The sequence below is a fragment of the Mytilus californianus genome, unplaced genomic scaffold (assembly GCF_021869535.1).
Source record: "Mytilus californianus isolate M0D057914Y unplaced genomic scaffold, xbMytCali1.0.p SCAF_1, whole genome shotgun sequence".
Classification (NCBI taxonomy): domain Eukaryota; kingdom Metazoa; phylum Mollusca; class Bivalvia; order Mytilida; family Mytilidae; genus Mytilus; species Mytilus californianus.
Window position 1 is genome coordinate 82,050,882 of NW_026262581.1, and position 19,446 is coordinate 82,070,327.

Below are 19,446 nucleotides of genomic sequence, written 5' to 3' on the forward strand. Positions count from 1 at the left end.
ACTTGGGCATATGTATAGCTAGTAATATACGTCCTTGGTCCCTAACTGTTACCCAAAATAAGGCTGATTTTCATCTCGCGTAAAAGCGACTAAAGCCCTCAAAACTCCTAGCTGAAACCCCTGCTGTTTACATAAGACAATGTTTGACATGCCCTTTTTGAATTATCAATCAGCGTGCTAAAGTGCCCTTTTCATGATTGGCTCCCTGCCCTTTTGAAATCCTAGCTGGAACACTGTTACATTTTCACTGTTCTTGACACTCACTCATAGTTGAGATTTCAAAGTGTCTTCCCTTGGTCCCATGTATTTTTTTATTGGAACAGCCCTAAGTGAAACCTTACTCCAATTAAAAACTAAAAGGAAAAACATATTCTGTCAAGTTAAGTGGGAATGCATTGCTTTGAATAAAGTGTTTGCAAGTCACCACTTTGTATTATTTTCTAATGTCCTTTAAAAGAATATAAGTAAAATGATGGTGTAAAATTGCTTGCACAAAATAAATATTTTTTTGGACAAATTTTGACTTTAACATTGCAGATACAGACATGAGTTTAAATCTCAGCAGTTATGGGCAGAAATCAAGTTTGTATTGGATAATTTTGCTCAGCCTTTCACAGAATTATTTAACGTAAGTATTTTTTTAAGGTCATATTGCTGTTCATCAATTATGAGAACAGTATGAATTGACGTACATCAAAACAATATTTTTACTGGTTAGTGCTTCAGTCTGTTTGTTTGTCCTGTTGGAACATGGGAATTTAATAATGAAATCCCGGCATGATAAGTTTTGCAAGGTTAGTTTTGGACCTTGGTTAAAGAGTGTGCTATTTTCAACCCCTTTCAATCAATATTGTGTATGAACCTTGCTAGAAAAATATTAAACCAAAATTTCCAAACAAAGTGTACATGCAGTTACTTAATCTACCTTTATTTAAAATTTTATAGGCTACAATGGAATTTGCAAAGACACATGCAGAAGATCCAGTTGCTTTAAAAGTCATCTTCAGTTCAATAGTGCTAATATGTAAAATATTTTATAGTTTAAATTTTCAGGTAAGTCATGACACAATGTTTATATCACTCTTAATAAAATCAAGTTCAGATTTTATTTTTTTGAAGCATTCAAATTTGTAAGTTGAAGGAAGAAGACAGCCTACACCATGGTCAAAAGAAAAAGGAGAACAGATCACCTACAAAACACTGCACTGAAAACTAAAAATTCAGTATCAAATCTATTTCAAAAGTAGAGTAATTATGGCATTGTTAACTTACATAGGAATTCTAATCTGGAGGTGTGTTAGCTATTCATATAAAGAGTTCATATTTAAGAAAGTAGAAGACTTAGATACTTCATATCTTGTTTACAGATGCATTATAATCTGTCTGGCATATGTCCGTTATCCTTGACCTCATTCTCATGGTTCAGTGACTGCTTAAACATTTTTTTTATCATCTGATTTTCTCACTTTACATAAGTAATAGGACAACTGTATCTTGTATATACATGTAGAATCATTGCAAGGTATGCATGTCCCTCAGACAGGGTTCATCTGACCTTGGACCACAGATCAACGTCAAATTTTAGTGGTTATGTCCGTTTCTCAGATACTATAAGCAATTGGTCAACCAAGTTTAGTGTATGGAATGATTGTAAGGGGAACATATCTGTCTGGCGGGTTTCATCTGACTTATACCTCATTCAATCATTGGTAATGTTAAAGATTCTAGTATACTTGTACTAAGACCTTGACATTAATGACTTACAATATAAAATGCAATCATAAACAGCAAAGCAGGCAATATATCTCAGTATTCACACTCTAGTTTTGGTAATATTGAAGCATAAATCGAAAATTGTAAACTGCTTTGTGCTGAAAATCATGAATTGGTTTTTTGTCGAGCATGCGACTTTTGTCGCAAAAGCGAGACACAGCGATCCTACATTCCGTCTTCGGCGGCGTCCATAAATATTCACTCTGTGGTTAAAGTTTTTGAAATTTTAATAACTTTCTTAAACTATCCTGGATTTCTATCAAACTTGGACAGAAGCTTGTTTATGATCATAAGATAATATCCAGAAGTAAATTTTGTAAAAAAAAAATCCTGTTATTCCGTATTTTACTAATAAATGAACTTAGTTTTTCTGCCAGTTAACATTACATTCACTCTGTGGTTAAATTTTTAAAAATTTTAATAACTTTCTTAATCTATCCTGGATTTCTACCAAACTTGGACAGAAGCTTGTTTATGATCAAAAGCTAGTATCAAGAAGGAAATTTTGTAAAAATTTATCTCCTGTTTTTCCGTATATTACTTATGAATGGACTTAGTTTTTCTTCCAGTTAACATTACATACAGTCTGCAGTTAAAGTTTTTAAAACATTTATAAGATTCATAAACCATTTCTTTTACTGTAAATCTATTATGTGCATTCCCCTATCACACTGAAAACATGGACAACAGCAAAAGTAGGCGAGACACTGGGTTCCGCGGAACCCTTACAAATTTTTTAAGTTTATATGAAATTGTCTTGAAACAATGAATTAATCTGAAATATGACACTTCCATAGAGATAATACCTAAATTCATAAATCAATGGCAATGAAGAGAGTAGAGTTTTAAGGAATGTTGTATAAATTTGAAAGTTGAATTTAGGACAACAAATTTTACAGGAATACAACATATGTATTGCCATCCAAAAATACAGAAATAGAGATAATGTAAAAGGGTTTATTATACCCCACGCAACGAGTTGCGGAGGGTATAATGTTTTTGACCCGTCTGTCTGTCTGTGCGTCCGTCAGTCCTGTTTCTTGTCATCGCAACTCCTCTCAAACTACACAACAGAATTTCACGAAACCTTTTTAGATAATAAGGACATACTATGTAGTTGTGCATATCGACAGGAAATTACGATTCAATTCTTTTTCTAGGAGTTACGCCCCTTTGAACTTATTTACTTTAATGTACTACTGCAACAGTTTGTCATCGCAACTCCTCTCAAACCACACAACAGAATTTCATGAAACCTTTTCAGATAATAAGGACATACTACGTAGATGTGCATATTGACAGGAAATTACGATTCAATTTTTTTTCCATGAGTTACGCCCCTTTGAACTTATTTGCCCAATATACTACTGCAACCTTTTGTCATCGCAACTTCTCTCAAACCACACAACAGAATTTCATGAAACCTTTTCAGATAATAAGGACATACTACGTAGATGTGCATATCAACAGGAAATTACGATTCAATTTTTTTTCCAGGAGTAAAGCCCCTTTGAACTTATTTGCCTAATATACTACTGCAACCTTTTGTCATCGCAACTCCTCTCAAACCACACAACAGAATTTCATGAAACCTTTTCAGATAATAAGTACATACTACGTAGATGTGCATATCGATTGAATTTTTTTTCCAGGAGTTACGCCCCTTTGAACTTATTTGCCCAATATACTACTGCAACCTTTTGTCATTGCAACTCCTCTCAAACCACACAACAGAATTTCATGAAACTGTGTAGATAATAAGGACATACTATGTAGATGTGCATATTGACAGGAAATTATTATTCAATTTTTTTTCTGATACAATTTTTTTTTCTTACACTTATTTTATTTCTCCAATGACAGTGTGGGGACGTGGGGTATGTGAGTGCACTCACTAAGGTTCTTTCATTTGGTAAAAAAATGTGCAATTTTAAAAATCCTAGGATTTTTTTTGAAACATGCCATTTAAATCTACTAAAAGGGTACTTATACATCCCCACAACAAAAAGATACTACAGATCTGAGAGTACTAGCAGATACTGACAGCTAGTTCAAAGCCAATAACAACTAAGAAAACAAAATCATGCATCTAAGACTAAAATATTAATCAGTACACATCCAACATTGAATGGATTTAGTGTAAAGACATCATTAACAGTCACAGAAAAACATGATGTCTTCGTTATTGTATCATGAACTCAGAAAGGTCTCATAACAAGTACAATGTACAATCAGTTCATATGAAACTACAATAACCACATTTTATTGGCTGATTACAGGATTTACCAGAATATTTTGAAGATAACATGGGCATCTGGATGAATCATTTCTTAACATTACTCAGTGCTGATAATAAAATATTAAGGACACAGGTAAATACTGTAAACAGTTTATCAACGTTGCATCTTTAAATAGAAAAACAAATTCTGCTGTAGAGGATTAGAAAGAAGATTGATGGCTTCTTAACACAACCTTTATAGTAATTATAGCTATTTCAAGGATAAGTATGGATTTTGAGAAAGGATAAGTATTGAAAAACTAAATGCATTATCTTTAAATTACAAAGTTGTCTGACATTAAGAATTAATTTGATAACGTTGACAATTCATATGTTCAGTATTGGCATAAGTATCACACAATTTACAATGGTACAAGGTAGCTCTATTAGATATGCATATTTTCTGATAATATTTAATCCAAGTAGAAGAACTTTTCAGTCTTGTTGAAGTAGTGATTATTTTAATGTAATGTATAAAACAGAAACAACGAGATAAGTTGATCACAGATATGTCACCAGTGATATATTGATTCTATTTTTATTTTGACCTGAATATATTTCTTACAGGATGAAGAAGAGGCTGGCCTTTTAGAACAAGTCAAATCCCAAATCTGTGATAATGTAGCATTATATGCCCAGAAATATGATGAAGAATTCTCACCACAGTTACCAAGCTTTGTGACCGCCATATGGAATCTCTTGACATCTACAGGACAGCAAGTTAAATATGATATGGTATGTTTGAGTTTTTATAAATGCCTATATATACCTTAACTAAACCAGAAGGTATCTCCAAAATCACAGGCATGTAAATTGGATTTGTATAATGTCTTTTTCAACAGTTCACATTGTCAGCTGATATTTAGTAAGTGATCGCCTATGTTGAAGGAATAAGATCAACAGGTTCCATCAAATGCAATTATTTTTATGCCTACGATAGTAGTAGGGGCATTATGTTTTCTGGTCTGTGCGTTCATTCGTTCGTCTGTCAGTCTGTCTGTCTGTCCCGCTTCAGGTTAAAGTTTTTGGTCAAGGTAGTTTTTGATGAAGTTGAAGTCCAATCAACTTGAAACTTGGTACACATGTTCCCTATGATATGATCTTTCTAATTTTAATGCCAAATTAGAGTTTTGACCCCAATTTCACGGCCCACTGAACATTGAAAATGATAGTGCCAGTGGGGCATTCGTGTACTTTGGACACATGCTTGTTTTGTTATATGTGTGCATGCATGTAAAAAGAGTTATACAAGCAACAGATCTTCAGTTTCTAGCTAAAATTGGCAAAACATAAAAAAAAAAAAAGAATTTTGATATGAAATTTTACTTGATGAGGTACATATCAGGATAAACAAATGTCACATCTTATAACTTTATGCTATTCTGTCTTTTTAGGGAAGATATGGGTCATAAAAACCTGTCTCTAAATCTAGTAATATACATATTTTAAAAGTAGTTAGATCATGTTGTTGGTTTTAATGACTTACACATCCTTAAAATTACACACTGTTTGTTTTTTAGGGTTTTATATCCTTTTGATTATTGATTTTCAAAAAAAAAAAATACAGAATTAATAAATCTCTTGGGGAAGGTAATCTGAATGGAGATTTTTAAATAAATGGTGTCACGTTAATTTTCTCCCATACTTTGTTCATACCCACACAAATTGTAGAGGATCTATGGAAATTATAAGCTCTGTTTATAGTTGAATAAATGATAGTGTGAATTGACTTACTTTAATTTCAGTTAGTCAGTAATGCCATCCAGTTCTTAGCATCAGTGGCAGAAAGGCCATCATATAAAAGTTTGTTTGAAGATCCAAGTACACTAGCCAGTATTTGTGAAAAAGTTATTGTTCCAAACATGCAGTTCAGAGGTAGGTTCCTCATATTTTTTGACATTAAACAAACAGAAAGCTTAGTTGTACCATTTTGATTATAAATCAAGATGGGTATCAAAATTTAGAGTTACTTAGTAGAAATGATCCATTGTTTTTCTATTTCCATACAACTTGTCAGATAAATTTGAATATTTATTGAAAGCTATTGAAATTCAGATTGTTTCTACTAAATACTGAAATGTAGATAAATTTCATCAGTTATCAGTTTTTATATATTGTCAGTTTTAAGAAGCCCATACTCCATTTACTATTTATTGTCCCCCATGTAACGCATTGCAGGGGACATGGAAATACCGGACATCCGTCTGTCCGGTCTTGTTAGTGCTCTCACGGGTACAACTCTTGACAGATTTTTATAAAACTTATACTATAGGTTAATATCAGCAATATCTGGGACAAGTGCTATAATGGTGGACGATCAACTTTTTTTAAAAGAGTTATGCCCCTGGGAAATATAAAATATGTGCAACGTGGGGACATTGGAACTCTGTTCTATTATTTTGACATAAAAATCCTGCTGTTTGGTGAATATCATAGTTTCAAATTAAATCAAAATGTGACTTTATTGTTTAGATGCAGATGAAGAACTTTTTGAAGATAACCCAGACGAATATATTAGAAGGGATATTGAAGGTTCAGGTATGTTTATGTACATTGATATTGTTTACAACACAACTTTTTGAGTTTACATTTAATGCATACAAGTTTAGAAGTTCTTTGTTAGGAGAACCATGAGTTCTTCATTAGCTATAGTTGCTTTTCCGACATCCTTTTGTGACCTGTTCTATGATTGATTTGCTAGTAATATCCATTATTGCTCTTTGTTTGTGTCTTAAAATAGTAAACAAAGGTAATACTTGCAAACAAAAAATCAACTTTTTTTCTTTTTTACATCCTCATGTATATATATATACATGTACTGTAAATATTACAATTTGTTGTAAAAATGTTTTGTTCAATGACATCATTTACGAAGATTGGCTTAACTCATTAATAAAAAAAGAATTAGAAATTAATACATATAAAAATGTATTAAATGCTGGATGTAAAAGACAAACCAGCTTAAGATCAATTGAATATGAACCCAAAAATAGTGTATGTTAGTCATAAGAATGATATATATATGAAAAACTAAAAGATTCCAAGTTTTGAAAGCTGGAATCTAATTTTTCTTTTGCAATCTTTTTGTGTACTTGTAGGATAATCTATTAGTTGTTGTTATAAAATGCATTATACTTTCGTATTTTCTAATTCAGTTTTGTTTATTTTACAGATGTTGATACAAGAAGAAGATCAGCTTGTGATTTAGTACAAGCTCTAAGTAAATCATTTGAAGGACCTGTCATTCAGAATTTTTCACAATATGTAGCAGGACTTCTTGAGGTACTTTAATTTAAAGGACAAGGTTCACTTTTGCCCAAATATAAAATATATTCATTTAATTTTCGACTTAAGAAATAAAATATTAAAAATTCCAAAATTTGGTTTTAAAATGAAACTGTTTCATAAAGACTTACTGCAAAGGAAAACAAATATCTTTCATAAGAATACATTATGAGCTCCAGTCAGCAAATTTTTTTTAAATGTTGTCCAAACACTGATTCTGTTCATTTTTCAGACCTAAAAGCAAATGTGCCAAGGTGCATACCATAAATAAGGGTACTTTATTTCAAATAGTATGTACATTTTGTGTTTAATGCATGGAGTTACTGATTTCCAACACAGCCTAATGAATCCATGAAAATTAATCTTTTAATAATTTAACTTCTTACGCTGTAAGTTTTTACATGGGCAAAAATGACTTTCCAAGTGTCTCAATGTAATTATTTTTAAACTTTGATGCCATAAATCATTTAATCAATACTACTAATGTTGTATATATTACAGGAGTATGGAAAGAATCCTTCGAACTGGAAATCGAAAGACGTAGCTTATTACTTAGTAACATCCTTAGCAGCTAAAGGTCAAACGCAAAAAGTAAATTAAATAGATATTAATTGTCCAAAGTCCACTTTAACTACTGTTAATAGTGAAATTAATGCAAAACTTTGTGGAATGAATTTGCAATGTGAAAGTGCCATTTTAAGTTTTGTGTTGATTTATCTAGAAGATGTTTGTTGTTAAAAATTCACAATAACGAAAATGCACACCTTAATTCTGATGCTGTAGTAAAAATATTGCAGACATGAGGACATAATAGAGGTGACAGTAGTGAAATCTTCTAGGTAGTTGGTTGACATCTAACACACAAATCACTTCAACCAGTTTCTTTGTATGTTCAAGATCTTTTTGAGAGCTACTCTGGACAGATGACAATGAGCACACCTGTTATTATGTCAGTTACTCTTCTAATTCATGTGTTTACCTTGTGCACTATTTCTTATACCTAGAAAACTGATTGCAATGTATTTGTACAACTTTATAGAAAAAAATGGAGTAAACAACAAACAAACAATCAGACAAAAAGATAAATGATATTATCTGTAATGATTGCCAGTTTAAAAGGTGTGTATGGATTGATTAACAGATGCTTATATTTGGCATAACAGAATCATTAGAAAACAGCAAGGGATGTCTAGCTTTGCACTGCTAATTGTTAACTCTTGTTAAACTAATTTTATATTACTTTAACCACCATTTTACTTTTAACTGATTTTTTTAACACACTTGATTTGTTCACATTGTTTACCTAATTTCCTGTTTAATTTACAGCATGGCATTACAACAGCCAGTAGTCTGGTTAATACAGCTGATTTCTTCACCACACAAGTTGTACCTGACCTTCAGGCAGCAGATGGTTTGTACAACAACTTATTTGTAAATGTTTTTCAATTAGTTTATCAAAGCTCAGTGTTATCTAGTTTTCTTTTGATAACATGAGACTGCTCTATGACTATTCCAGGGAGGGGAAGAAGAGCTTTTTGCATCACCCACATACTTTCAAATTATTGTAGGAAGTCAAAGTGTATCATAGAGAGAGAAAAGTCCTCAACCTCTTTTGTCCATGTAGTATTATTAGCAGTTATGACAAAGTTGAAGTATTCTTACGATATTAATTCTATCCTGGTGTCTACATTTCAAGCTTCTTCAAGATCAAGAAATAGCATATAAGAAAAAATGCAATCAAAACCCTATGGTACTGACTTGATATCTAATCTTCCAAGGTTTATCACTACCTTTGATAGTTCAAACAAAATAGTGCAGTGAAGTGATCATTATTTAAATCCTATCCAGTCAATGTCATGCAATTTATTGATGATATGTTATACTTTGATATTTAAGTTACAATATGATGTGTATTTGAATTACCATACTTATCAACAAAACATTTTTTTTATTAAAAATTACATAAGTACTGCATGGTATATGAATCTGTTATAAAAATAGGTTCAACTGCAAATGTATGATCTTGAACAATGGAAGATAACTCCAACTCAAATTTTTAATTTGCCGAGTAAAATACAATTCAATGTTTTATTTAAAAATTCAGAAAATTGCAAAATGAATGCAATCTTTACCATTAAGTGCTCACAAGCACTTTGATTGATTTTCTGTATTTATTGAAAAACATACTTGGTATTAGGCAGCCAACACCAAACTTTTACACTGAAAGCACCCATTATAAAAAATATATAAAAAAATTCTATATTGTATATTTTATTACCGTAGAAAGGCTTGTATAGTCCGCGGTTTTATTCTCCAAAATTGGACCTTCCAAACGGGGTGCGGACTATAGAGTACAATAAGCAAGAAATAAGAGAAAAATTTCAATTTCGCGGTCGAGGTGGTTTGTTTACGTTCCGCCATCTTTGTTATTTCTATTGTAGAGGGCGCTCTTATCATTTTTCAAACTAATAATTTTAACTCATCCATATTAATAAGTTATTTCTATTCAATATCAAATTAATACTGATAAATATAAAAACTAAACCTTTCATTACAAATTTCTCGTTTCTTTTCAATGCATTGGTTGAAATAAACTGGTATATGCTCGATTGAAACGATACAAACATAGTGAAAAAGACAACCGTAAACCAGCTTAGAATTTGTAAACTACAAAACGAAATCGGTTATTGTTCGTTCCGTTTTGGTGTTTCATACTGACTAATATGGTTTGTATTAGCTTAAGACCCTTCAAACATTAATGTGATAGATATATTAAAGACTGTTTTACAAAAGGATGGAACTGTTTTACTTTCAAAGTCGTATTATAGTGATATCTGTTATGTACGGATTTTGACTCTCACCGGTTAATTTCTTCTTTTACACGTGCTTTTTAAACTTCCTGTTTAAACATACACAAGTTTCTAAATTGTTTTTTAAGTGAATTAAACTTATTTTAACAATCATGAAGCGTTCTAGAATCATTAACAAGCAGTTTCAGCTTCTGTTTGATGATGGAAAACAGGTTTTTCCAAGAAAATACCGCAAACGACCGCACAGGATTTGAAATTACCGGAGTTTCATTAGACCTTTTCTTACAGTTACAAAAAGTTTTTTTACCTAAAATTTCGTGGGGAGAAGGGGGTGCGGACTATGTACCACTGCGAACTATACAAGCCTTTCTACGGTAGTATTATCAAACTGCTAAAACTGTTGTCTGTAGGATCATTGTAAGGTGTGCATGTCACTATTACTGGTCTTTTTTTGTTGATATGAGAAATCTCTTTTTTTTTTGTTATATAAATAACTGAAAGGTGTACATGCCTGATTCTCTGAGGCCATTTGATCCTGACCTCATTGTTTTGATTCATTCATCAATGTGAAGTAACAAAAGAATTGAAGGTGTTTAAGTGGATAGATATTAGAAGATGTGGTATGAGTGCCAATGAGACAACTCTCCATCCAAGTCAAAATTTATAAAAGTAAACCATTATAGGTCAAAGTACGGTCTTCAACACTGAGCCTTGGCTCACACCAAATAGCAAGCTATAAAGGGCCCCAAAAATTACTAGTGTAAAACCATTCAAACGGGAAAACCAAGGGTCTAATCTATTTAAAAACGAGAAACACTTATGAACCACATCAACAAACGACAACTACTGAACATCAGATTCCTGACTTAGGACAGGTGCAAACAATTGCAGCGGGTTTAAACGTTTTAATGGTACCAAACCTTCATCCTTATCTGAAACAATGACTTGATTTACATTATACTTATCTTGGTTTCTTTTTCAGTAAATGCAAATCCAATTCTAAAAGCAGATGCAATAAAATTTCTGATGGTATTTAGAAGTCAGGTATGCTATAACAGTTAAATCGTAGAAATATAGTGGTTTAAATGATACTTGCAACACTTTTTTATGTCCTGACTAAGATAGTTGAGAGGCATTATGTTTTCTGGTCTGCCACTGTTTGTCTTATCTGTCCTGTATCCAGTTTATTATTTTTGGTCAATGTAGTAATGCCATGAAAGTGTGGGGTCACATAAACTTGAAGCTTAGAGCACATGTTCATTATGATGTGAACTTTCAAAATTATATGCCAAATTTAGGTTTTGACCCCAATTACATTATTCATTGAACATAGAAATGTGACTTTGGGAAATTGTACATTCTCAGGTTAAATTTGTGGTTGGTTAGTGTATCATGAAGGTTTGGTTCCATCAAATTCAAACTTAGTATGTCATGTTCATTGTGAGGTGAAGTTTTAAAATTATATGTCGACTTACGTTTTTGTCCCCTTTTCACAGTTCACTGAACTGGGTCATAGAATAGTCCCCATGTGTGCACTAGGTCCCATCTGTCCTGATAAATGACAGGAGGGACACTGTGCTTGTTTCAGTATAAATTTGAAAACTAGATTCAGACTTTAAATTTGACACATTGAAAAACAAAAAAATGTGTTTAGCTTCTGAGGTGCTGCTGTGTATTCCTAATACACACAGCATGAAATATTTTTTTACATAACAAATTAGGAGTTTTGTCAGTGGTTTTAAGTCCTGCAAATGTAATTATAATATGATTAAGTGTGGCAATTGAAATAGGGACTATTGATGTTATGCCAGGAAATTTCGTCTAAAAATGTTTAATAAAAATTGGCCTGAGAAGCTAATTTTTTTCTTAAACCTTATCTCTAAGGACTTCTATAGTATAATCTTATTGACTTCTCCAGATACAAGTTTATATGGCATTTTTATGCCCCATTTATGGACATTATGTTTTTCGGTCTGTGCATGCGTTCGTTTGTTCGTTCGTCCATCTGTCCCGCTTCAGATTAAAGTTTTTCAGGTTAAACTTTTTGGTCGAGGTAGTTTTTGATGAAGTTGAAGTCCAATCAACTTGAAACTTAGTACACATGTTCCCTATGATATGATCTTTCTAATTTTAACGCCAAATTAGAGTTTTTACCCCAATTTCACAGTCCACTGAACATAGAAAATGATAGTGTGAGTGGGGCATCCGTGAACTATGGACACATTCTTGTTTGGTATAATTTTGGGTAAGATTTATAGTTTCATTGGACAACAAATATTTAGTGGTTTATTTGTGCTTTTATGAAGTTTGAAGTTCATAGTTCATCATGGGTAAAAAAAAATCATTTACTCTTCCCCCTATAGATTTGGCATAACAGGTCTTGTTATCTGGTTTTACAATAAAACTGAAACTTGATGAATCTGTGAATAGGTTCGAATGCTCAGATACTCTGCATATAATTTGATGTTTTTGTCCACTTATAAATCTTATATAGAGACAGGTAGTGAGTTGTAGGATTTTTATGTCGGAAATTTTTGGATAAACCTTTTCTTTTTGTCATGACTGTTGATGTGATGGGGAAACAGTTTTGGGAGAATATTTATAGTCCATTGTAGCGACTGTTGATGTGATGGTTATAATACATATCACAGTCTGCTATGATGAGCTGTCTGTATTTAAAGTCATCAAAGAGGGTTATCATACATTGCTCTGGGAAATCTGGTCTTTCTAGGTTGGACTCTCATTTGAAAATAAATGATATGTTAAATTATATTATTGACTGCTGTATCTTAAAAAACATTTATTGGAAACAGAATAATCACTCATTCATTGAAAACTGCACCTTTTCGAGAAGAGGTATCTGTTATGTTGATTCTAATACCTTTGCACAGCAGTAAAAAGTACCTTTCACAATTAGTCAATGTTTGTTAATTTTGTTGTTGAGTCAGACCTTCTTAACTATTAATTTACTAATGGTACATTTTTGTCAAGCCTTGGTAATTTATTTCACAAAAGCGAGACATGGCGATCCTAGATTCCAGCATCAGCAGCGTCAACATTTACGTTCAGTCTGTGGTTAAAGTTTTTTTGGACATCAATAACTTGGTCAAACCTCCATGGAATTTTAGAAAATTTTGACAGAAGCTTGACCAAAATACAGTATCCAGAGCAAAATTTTGAAAATATCTATTTTCATTTTCCATTTTTAACTAATAAATGGACTTAGTATTTTTAATGTTAACAAGTAGAGTTAACATTCATATTTAGTCTGAGGTTAAAGTTTTCAGTCATCAATAACTTTGATGAACCTTCATGGAATTTTATTAAATTTGGACAGAAGCTTGTTTATGACCAAAAGACAGTATCAAGAGCGAAATTTTGAAAATATTTATTTTCATTTTTTCCATATTTTACTGATAAATGGATTTATTATACCCCACGCAACGAGTTGCGGAGGGTATAATGTTTTTGACCCATCTGTCTATCCGTCCGTCAGTCCTGTTTCTTGTCATCGCAACTCCTCTCAAACCACACTACAGAATTTCACGAAACCTTTTTAGATAATAAGGACATACTATGTAGTTGTGCATATCGACAGGAAATTACGATTCAATTCTTTTTCTAGGAGTTACGCCCCTTTGAACTTATTTACTTTAATGTACTACTGCAACAGTTTGTCATTGCAACTCCTCTCAAACCACACAACAGAATTTTATGAAACATTTTCAGATAATAAGGACATACTATGTAGATGTGCATATCGACAGGAAATTACGATTCAATTTTTTTTCCATGAGTTACGCCCCTTTGAACTTATTTGCCCAATATACTACTGCAACCTTTTGTCATCGCAACTCCTCTCAAACCACATAACAGAATTTCATGAAACTGTAGATAATAAGGACATACTATGTAGATGTGCATATTGACAGGAAATTATGATTCAATTTTTTTTTCTGATACAATTTTTTTTTCTTGCACTTATTTTATTTCTCCAATGACAATGTGGGGACGTGGGGTATGTGAGCGCGCACACTAAGGTTCTTTCATTTTTTTTATTTAAAGTTAACAAGTAGATACAGTCTTGGGTTAAAGTTTGTTACACATCAATTACTTTGTCAAACCTTCATTGGGTTTTATAAAACTTTTTAATGACTAAGAAATAATGTCTGAAGCAAACCTTTGAAAATTTATTTTTTTCATTTTTAGAATTATCTGATAGATAAACTTCATTTTGTACAGTTAACATTTACAGACAGTTTGGGATTAAATTTTTTTGACATGATAAAATTTGTAAACCTTCATGGATTGTTATGAAACTTGGACAGAAGCTAATCTTCAAGACCAAGAAATAGCATCTAGAGAAAAAGTATGAATTTTGTTTTAAATTCTGTATTTTTCTGATAAATGGACTCACTTTTTAAGTCAACATTACACCTTTACAGTAACAGCAGCAATCCCATGCCAGACACAGGGTTCCGCAGAACCCCTTATGAATATTTAAAGCTAAAAATGGATAAAAAAAAATGTGTTGCATGAAAAACAGCCTGAAAAATAACAAACTTGCAAGAGCATAATGAGTATGTTTAAGTTGTTTATCTTTATTCCAGTTACCAAAGGAAGCCCTGGTGGCCAGTTTACCTTGTTTAATGAAATTATTAAAAGCTACAAGCTTAGTAGTCCATAGTTATGCAGCACACACAATAGAAAGATTATTAATGGTACGAACACAGGATGGCAAAACAGCAGCGTAAGCAATATTTGAGATTTATATTTTTATATAAACAAGAAGGTTGCATCCTTAGTAAATTAAACAGGATGCTAGACATTTCAGCAATAAAAAAAAACTAACATGTATGAACTACATATTTGTTCACTAACAACATTGCAGTTAATTGGTGTAATATTACCCTTATCTCAAAAAGGTGGAAGTGTAAAGATATGTCCATTCATCACACTTTCAAATATTACGACATAGAAAGTTCTAATCTTGTTCCTTTCGGAATTATAGAGAAACAACTGTTAGATGATGAATTTTGATCTTAAATTTTTATTTAATGTTAATGCTAAACGTTAAATTGGCAAGTCAAAAATATCGAAATTTTGAATACATGGCCATGACACAGTTTTATAAAAAATTTGAAAGTATGATTTCGAATAGGTTCAAGGATGACAAAGTTTAGGAATTTAAGACTTTTTATGCCTTTGCCGTAGCGGATGGGGCATTAAGTTTTACCCTTGTCCATCTGTACGTCTGTCCTTACGCCCCAAAATTGGATTCCGTTCATTAACTTTAGTTTGCCTCAATCAAATGTTATGAAACTTATACACAATGCTTATTTCCACAAAACACAGATCAAGTATGAATTATGGTGGTGTCACTTTTACTGTTCTAGAGTTGTGCCCCTTTACAAATAGAAAAATTGCTGAATTTTTCGTTTCCGTTCTCTTTCTTAAGTTTGCCTCAATCAAATGTTATGAAACGTATACACAATGCTTATTACCACAAAACTCAGATCAAGTACAAATTTTGGTTGAGTCACTTTTACAGTTCTTGAGTTAAATCCCTTTTTAACGATATATGCAAGTGGGGGCATCATCTGTGTCCCATGGACACATTCCCCATTTATTTTTATTTTTTATGGTAAATATGTTTTACATTTTGTTAATTTCAGAATATCATTAGCAGACATACAGCCATTGTCAACAGATTTGATATCAGGGTTAATAGAAGCACTAAATCATCCTGGATCAGCAGAAAATGAATATATTATGAAAGGTATAAATACTTGATTGTATAATATGAAAGCAGAAAAACAAAAGAGTTGAATTATAACTGCAACATATTGCACAACCACTTAAAGGGACTATTTTTTTTTTTGATTGACCATAAGTCCATGAAGATTAAAGGGACTTACTTGCAAATAAAAAAAAGATAAACAATGGCACCTCTTTTATTTATTCACAGTGCACAATTAAAACATAAATTAATTTATTTTAAGCATAAGTGCCATCTTATGATGTTGATATGAAATGTGTACTTAAGTATTTTTATTATACAACACTATAGTACAGTTTTTTTCGTAATTTTACTGATAATTGGACTTTGTTTTGGTGCAATCAATATTACACTTTTACTTTGACAGCAACAATAGCAGGCGAGACACTAGAGATCAGTGAAACCATTTATGAATTTGAATAGACATCAAGTGTCATGAGGAATCATAGAGAAATTGAAATTTGGTTTAAATTTGGTGTTAGTCACATCCTTATGAGTTCTGTTTATCTAGTATGATTATTTTATGTATTTTCAGCTTTGATGAGAAGTATGTCTGCATTACAGGAACATATTTTAACTGTTATACAGCAAGTCATGGGAGTATTAACACAAAAGTTAATACAAGTTAGTAAAGTAAGTATGTAGTTAATTCTCATTAACAAACAACAGTTCAGAATTCTTGATGATTTCATAATATTTTTTAAAGCTGAACAATCTGCAAGTTTTATATATATACCATGCATGCGAAACATTTGACTAGTAACATTTTATTCAGTATTGCTTTACTGACATTTAAAAGCTTTACAGAGCAAAATACCATCAACTGAGGGAAAACAAATTCGTCGCTATTCTTGCTAACATTAAATTAATTGTACTTGTTAAATTTGGCAGGAAATTCATCATTTGTACTTACTAATATTGTATCATGACAAAGACTGAATCTATGTTTGTGTAATGTTAAAACTATACAAAGGTAAATGCCACATTATATCTATTAGTGCTGAAAGTGGTGTTAATCACCAACAATCAATCAATTATAATGTTGATAAGTTACAACAGTTACCTGTTTATAACACAAAATTTTCTGTATTGTCAATCCATTCTGATCTTTCTTTTTGTTCACAAGGGACATGGTTTATGATTAGCCAGGATATTTTACTCCAGTATAATATAGACTAATGTCTTTTTATTGTTATCACATAATACTTTTCAAAAGGTAATATTTCTTATTTTGAATACATGATTAAAGTTAGGAGGATGGAAGAAACATTGTTACACGTTGTTAAGGCTAAGTGAATTATAATTTTCTCTATCATGCCAAACATTACTAAATTCAAATTCTTTGAATCATCTTTTAATGTACTTGTTGATATTGCATATGACTTTATTTGTAAATTTTTCTATTTCCAGAACCCCAGCAAGCCACAATTTAATCATTATTTATTTGAGTGTCTATGTATAGGCATTAGAACAACATGTAAACACCAGCCTCAAGCTATATTTACATTTGAAGAAGCCTTATTTAAGCCTTTTACAGATATACTGCAGGCAGATGTTCAAGGTAAGCAACACATTAACCATAGAGCTAATTTCCTAATGCTTGTAGATTAAGATTTTGGTTGGCTTGCTTGCTTTGTTGTATAAACGTTTGTAATTAAGATTGACATCTGCAAACAATATAGATTGGGCGGAGTTAAACCTTACTAACATTGTCTTGTAATGTTTACATGCACAATTGGGTGTTCCTAACCACCAGGATATCATCCAATCAAATTTAGGTATAATGTATACAGGTTTAACTCTGCCTATTTTATATTGTTTGCAGATGTCAATCTTAATCACTGCTTGAGCAAAGTTAATACAAATAAAGCAAGCAGACCAACCAAAGTCTTAATCTACAAGCATTAGGAAATAGCTCTAACACACTTGTATATACAGTGTCATTGACACTGTGGGGGGAATTGTTGATTTTTCTCCTGCTGCCATGAACTCAAATAACAATGCAATAACTTAACAGGTTTATTTGCAGAATTTTTATTTTATATGAATAAATGCAGATGGGGGGTTAGTGTCAATTAGACTGCAATACAACAACACAAAAAACTGAAAGACATCTACAGTTGAGTTTTAATCTTTTACAAAACAGTTTAATTATTCTTTGGTTTAAAATGGATTTTCTGGGTTTGGGTCTATAAATTAGTCCCATAATTATCTCGGGGGAAAAATGTGTTATGCAAACAAATTGATTGACTTAAAATTAATTGAGGAATCTGATTTTGATGCACAATAAAAATGTACAATTTCAATATTTGAATTAGTATTTCGATTAATTAGATAGTTTTATTTTCCTTCCAAATGTCTTCTACTTCGAACTTCGACACATCAGGGTAAATTTATGTTCATTTTTCTTCGGAATGTACTTGACTTAACAAAGTTTCAAATAAACTGAGTTGGACTTGCTTGGGTTAGAAAAGCATTGAACAAATGGGAATTTTACCAGGACTGACTAGATAGTTTGACTTATCCAAATTTTCAACACAATGAGGTTTGACTGTAAAAGAAAACTAATCAGCAGCTGGAAATCATGAATACAACATAATTGATTTCCAGCTCCTCATGGTAATAAAAGAAGGATTTTCCTTTTCACTTTTTTAAGTTTTTTTTTCATTTCCAGAATTTATTCCATATGTGTTCCAAATCCTCTCCTTATTGATTGACTACCACACTAGTGGGACAGTTCCTGATACATACATGGCATTGTTTCCACACCTGTTAGCTCCAGCTCTGTGGGAAAGACCAGGAAATATACCACCTCTAGTCAGATTAATACAAGCTTACATTGAAAAGGGTGCAAAACAAATCCCTGTCGAAAATGTGGTATGTATAAATTATATTCCCAAAGATATCATCTGAACAAACGCATGGATAAATACCTAATTTTGAACATTTGTGACATTTTATTACAGTTTACCATTATTTTCAAAGATACACATACAGTTTAGTACATATCATTTTCCATTATCAGTCCTGAAGATAGGGACTCTGTGGGATTTATATAGAAGTATTTCATAATTAATATCAACGTATTATTTGAATGTACCCTATTGCAGAAGAAATTTAACGTACATTGTTTCAGACAATCATTTGACCTTTGACCCCTAGCACGTGTCGGCCTTTGATTACGATACAATTTTTTTCTGCCAAATTTCTATCCTTAATGCAAAACTGAATGTACATGTACAAAATGTGTAAAAACGTGTATCACTTGAATACATTGACTTTAAAACTATTTTTCTGTGTACTAATATCTTATGTTGTGGTCATCAGCTTTTTTAAATGATTAAAAAATGACATATAGAGAGATTATGATAATGAAATGAAAGATAAAAGGCCATTGTAAAAAACTTGAACATATTTAGCAGGACAGTGGTTGTTTCACTACTTAAACAGTTAAAGTATGGTAAATGATTGTAACTGTTTGGGTTGAAATAAAACAATTCTAATCATTATAAAACTTGAGA

General features: G+C 31.8%; 1 protein-coding gene across 3 annotated transcripts in view; it reads left to right on the top strand.

The window, feature by feature from the left end:
* Positions 1–19,446, top strand: part of LOC127724696 (exportin-2-like) — a 114,966-nt gene that overhangs the window by 74,660 nt on the left and 20,860 nt on the right. For all 3 annotated transcript variants that reach the window (XM_052231779.1, XM_052231771.1, XM_052231764.1), the window contains exons 6-20: positions 538–628; positions 946–1,053; positions 4,053–4,145; positions 4,619–4,786; positions 5,797–5,926; positions 6,524–6,589; positions 7,224–7,333; positions 7,838–7,927; positions 8,663–8,747; positions 11,129–11,190; positions 14,757–14,896; positions 15,822–15,925; positions 16,461–16,558; positions 17,336–17,486; positions 18,600–18,802. In XM_052231779.1, coding sequence (XP_052087739.1) covers positions 538–628; positions 946–1,053; positions 4,053–4,145; positions 4,619–4,786; positions 5,797–5,926; positions 6,524–6,589; positions 7,224–7,333; positions 7,838–7,927; positions 8,663–8,747; positions 11,129–11,190; positions 14,757–14,896; positions 15,822–15,925; positions 16,461–16,558; positions 17,336–17,486; positions 18,600–18,802 — 1,699 coding nt within the window. The remainder of the gene's footprint in view (positions 1–537; positions 629–945; positions 1,054–4,052; positions 4,146–4,618; positions 4,787–5,796; positions 5,927–6,523; positions 6,590–7,223; positions 7,334–7,837; positions 7,928–8,662; positions 8,748–11,128; positions 11,191–14,756; positions 14,897–15,821; positions 15,926–16,460; positions 16,559–17,335; positions 17,487–18,599; positions 18,803–19,446) is intronic.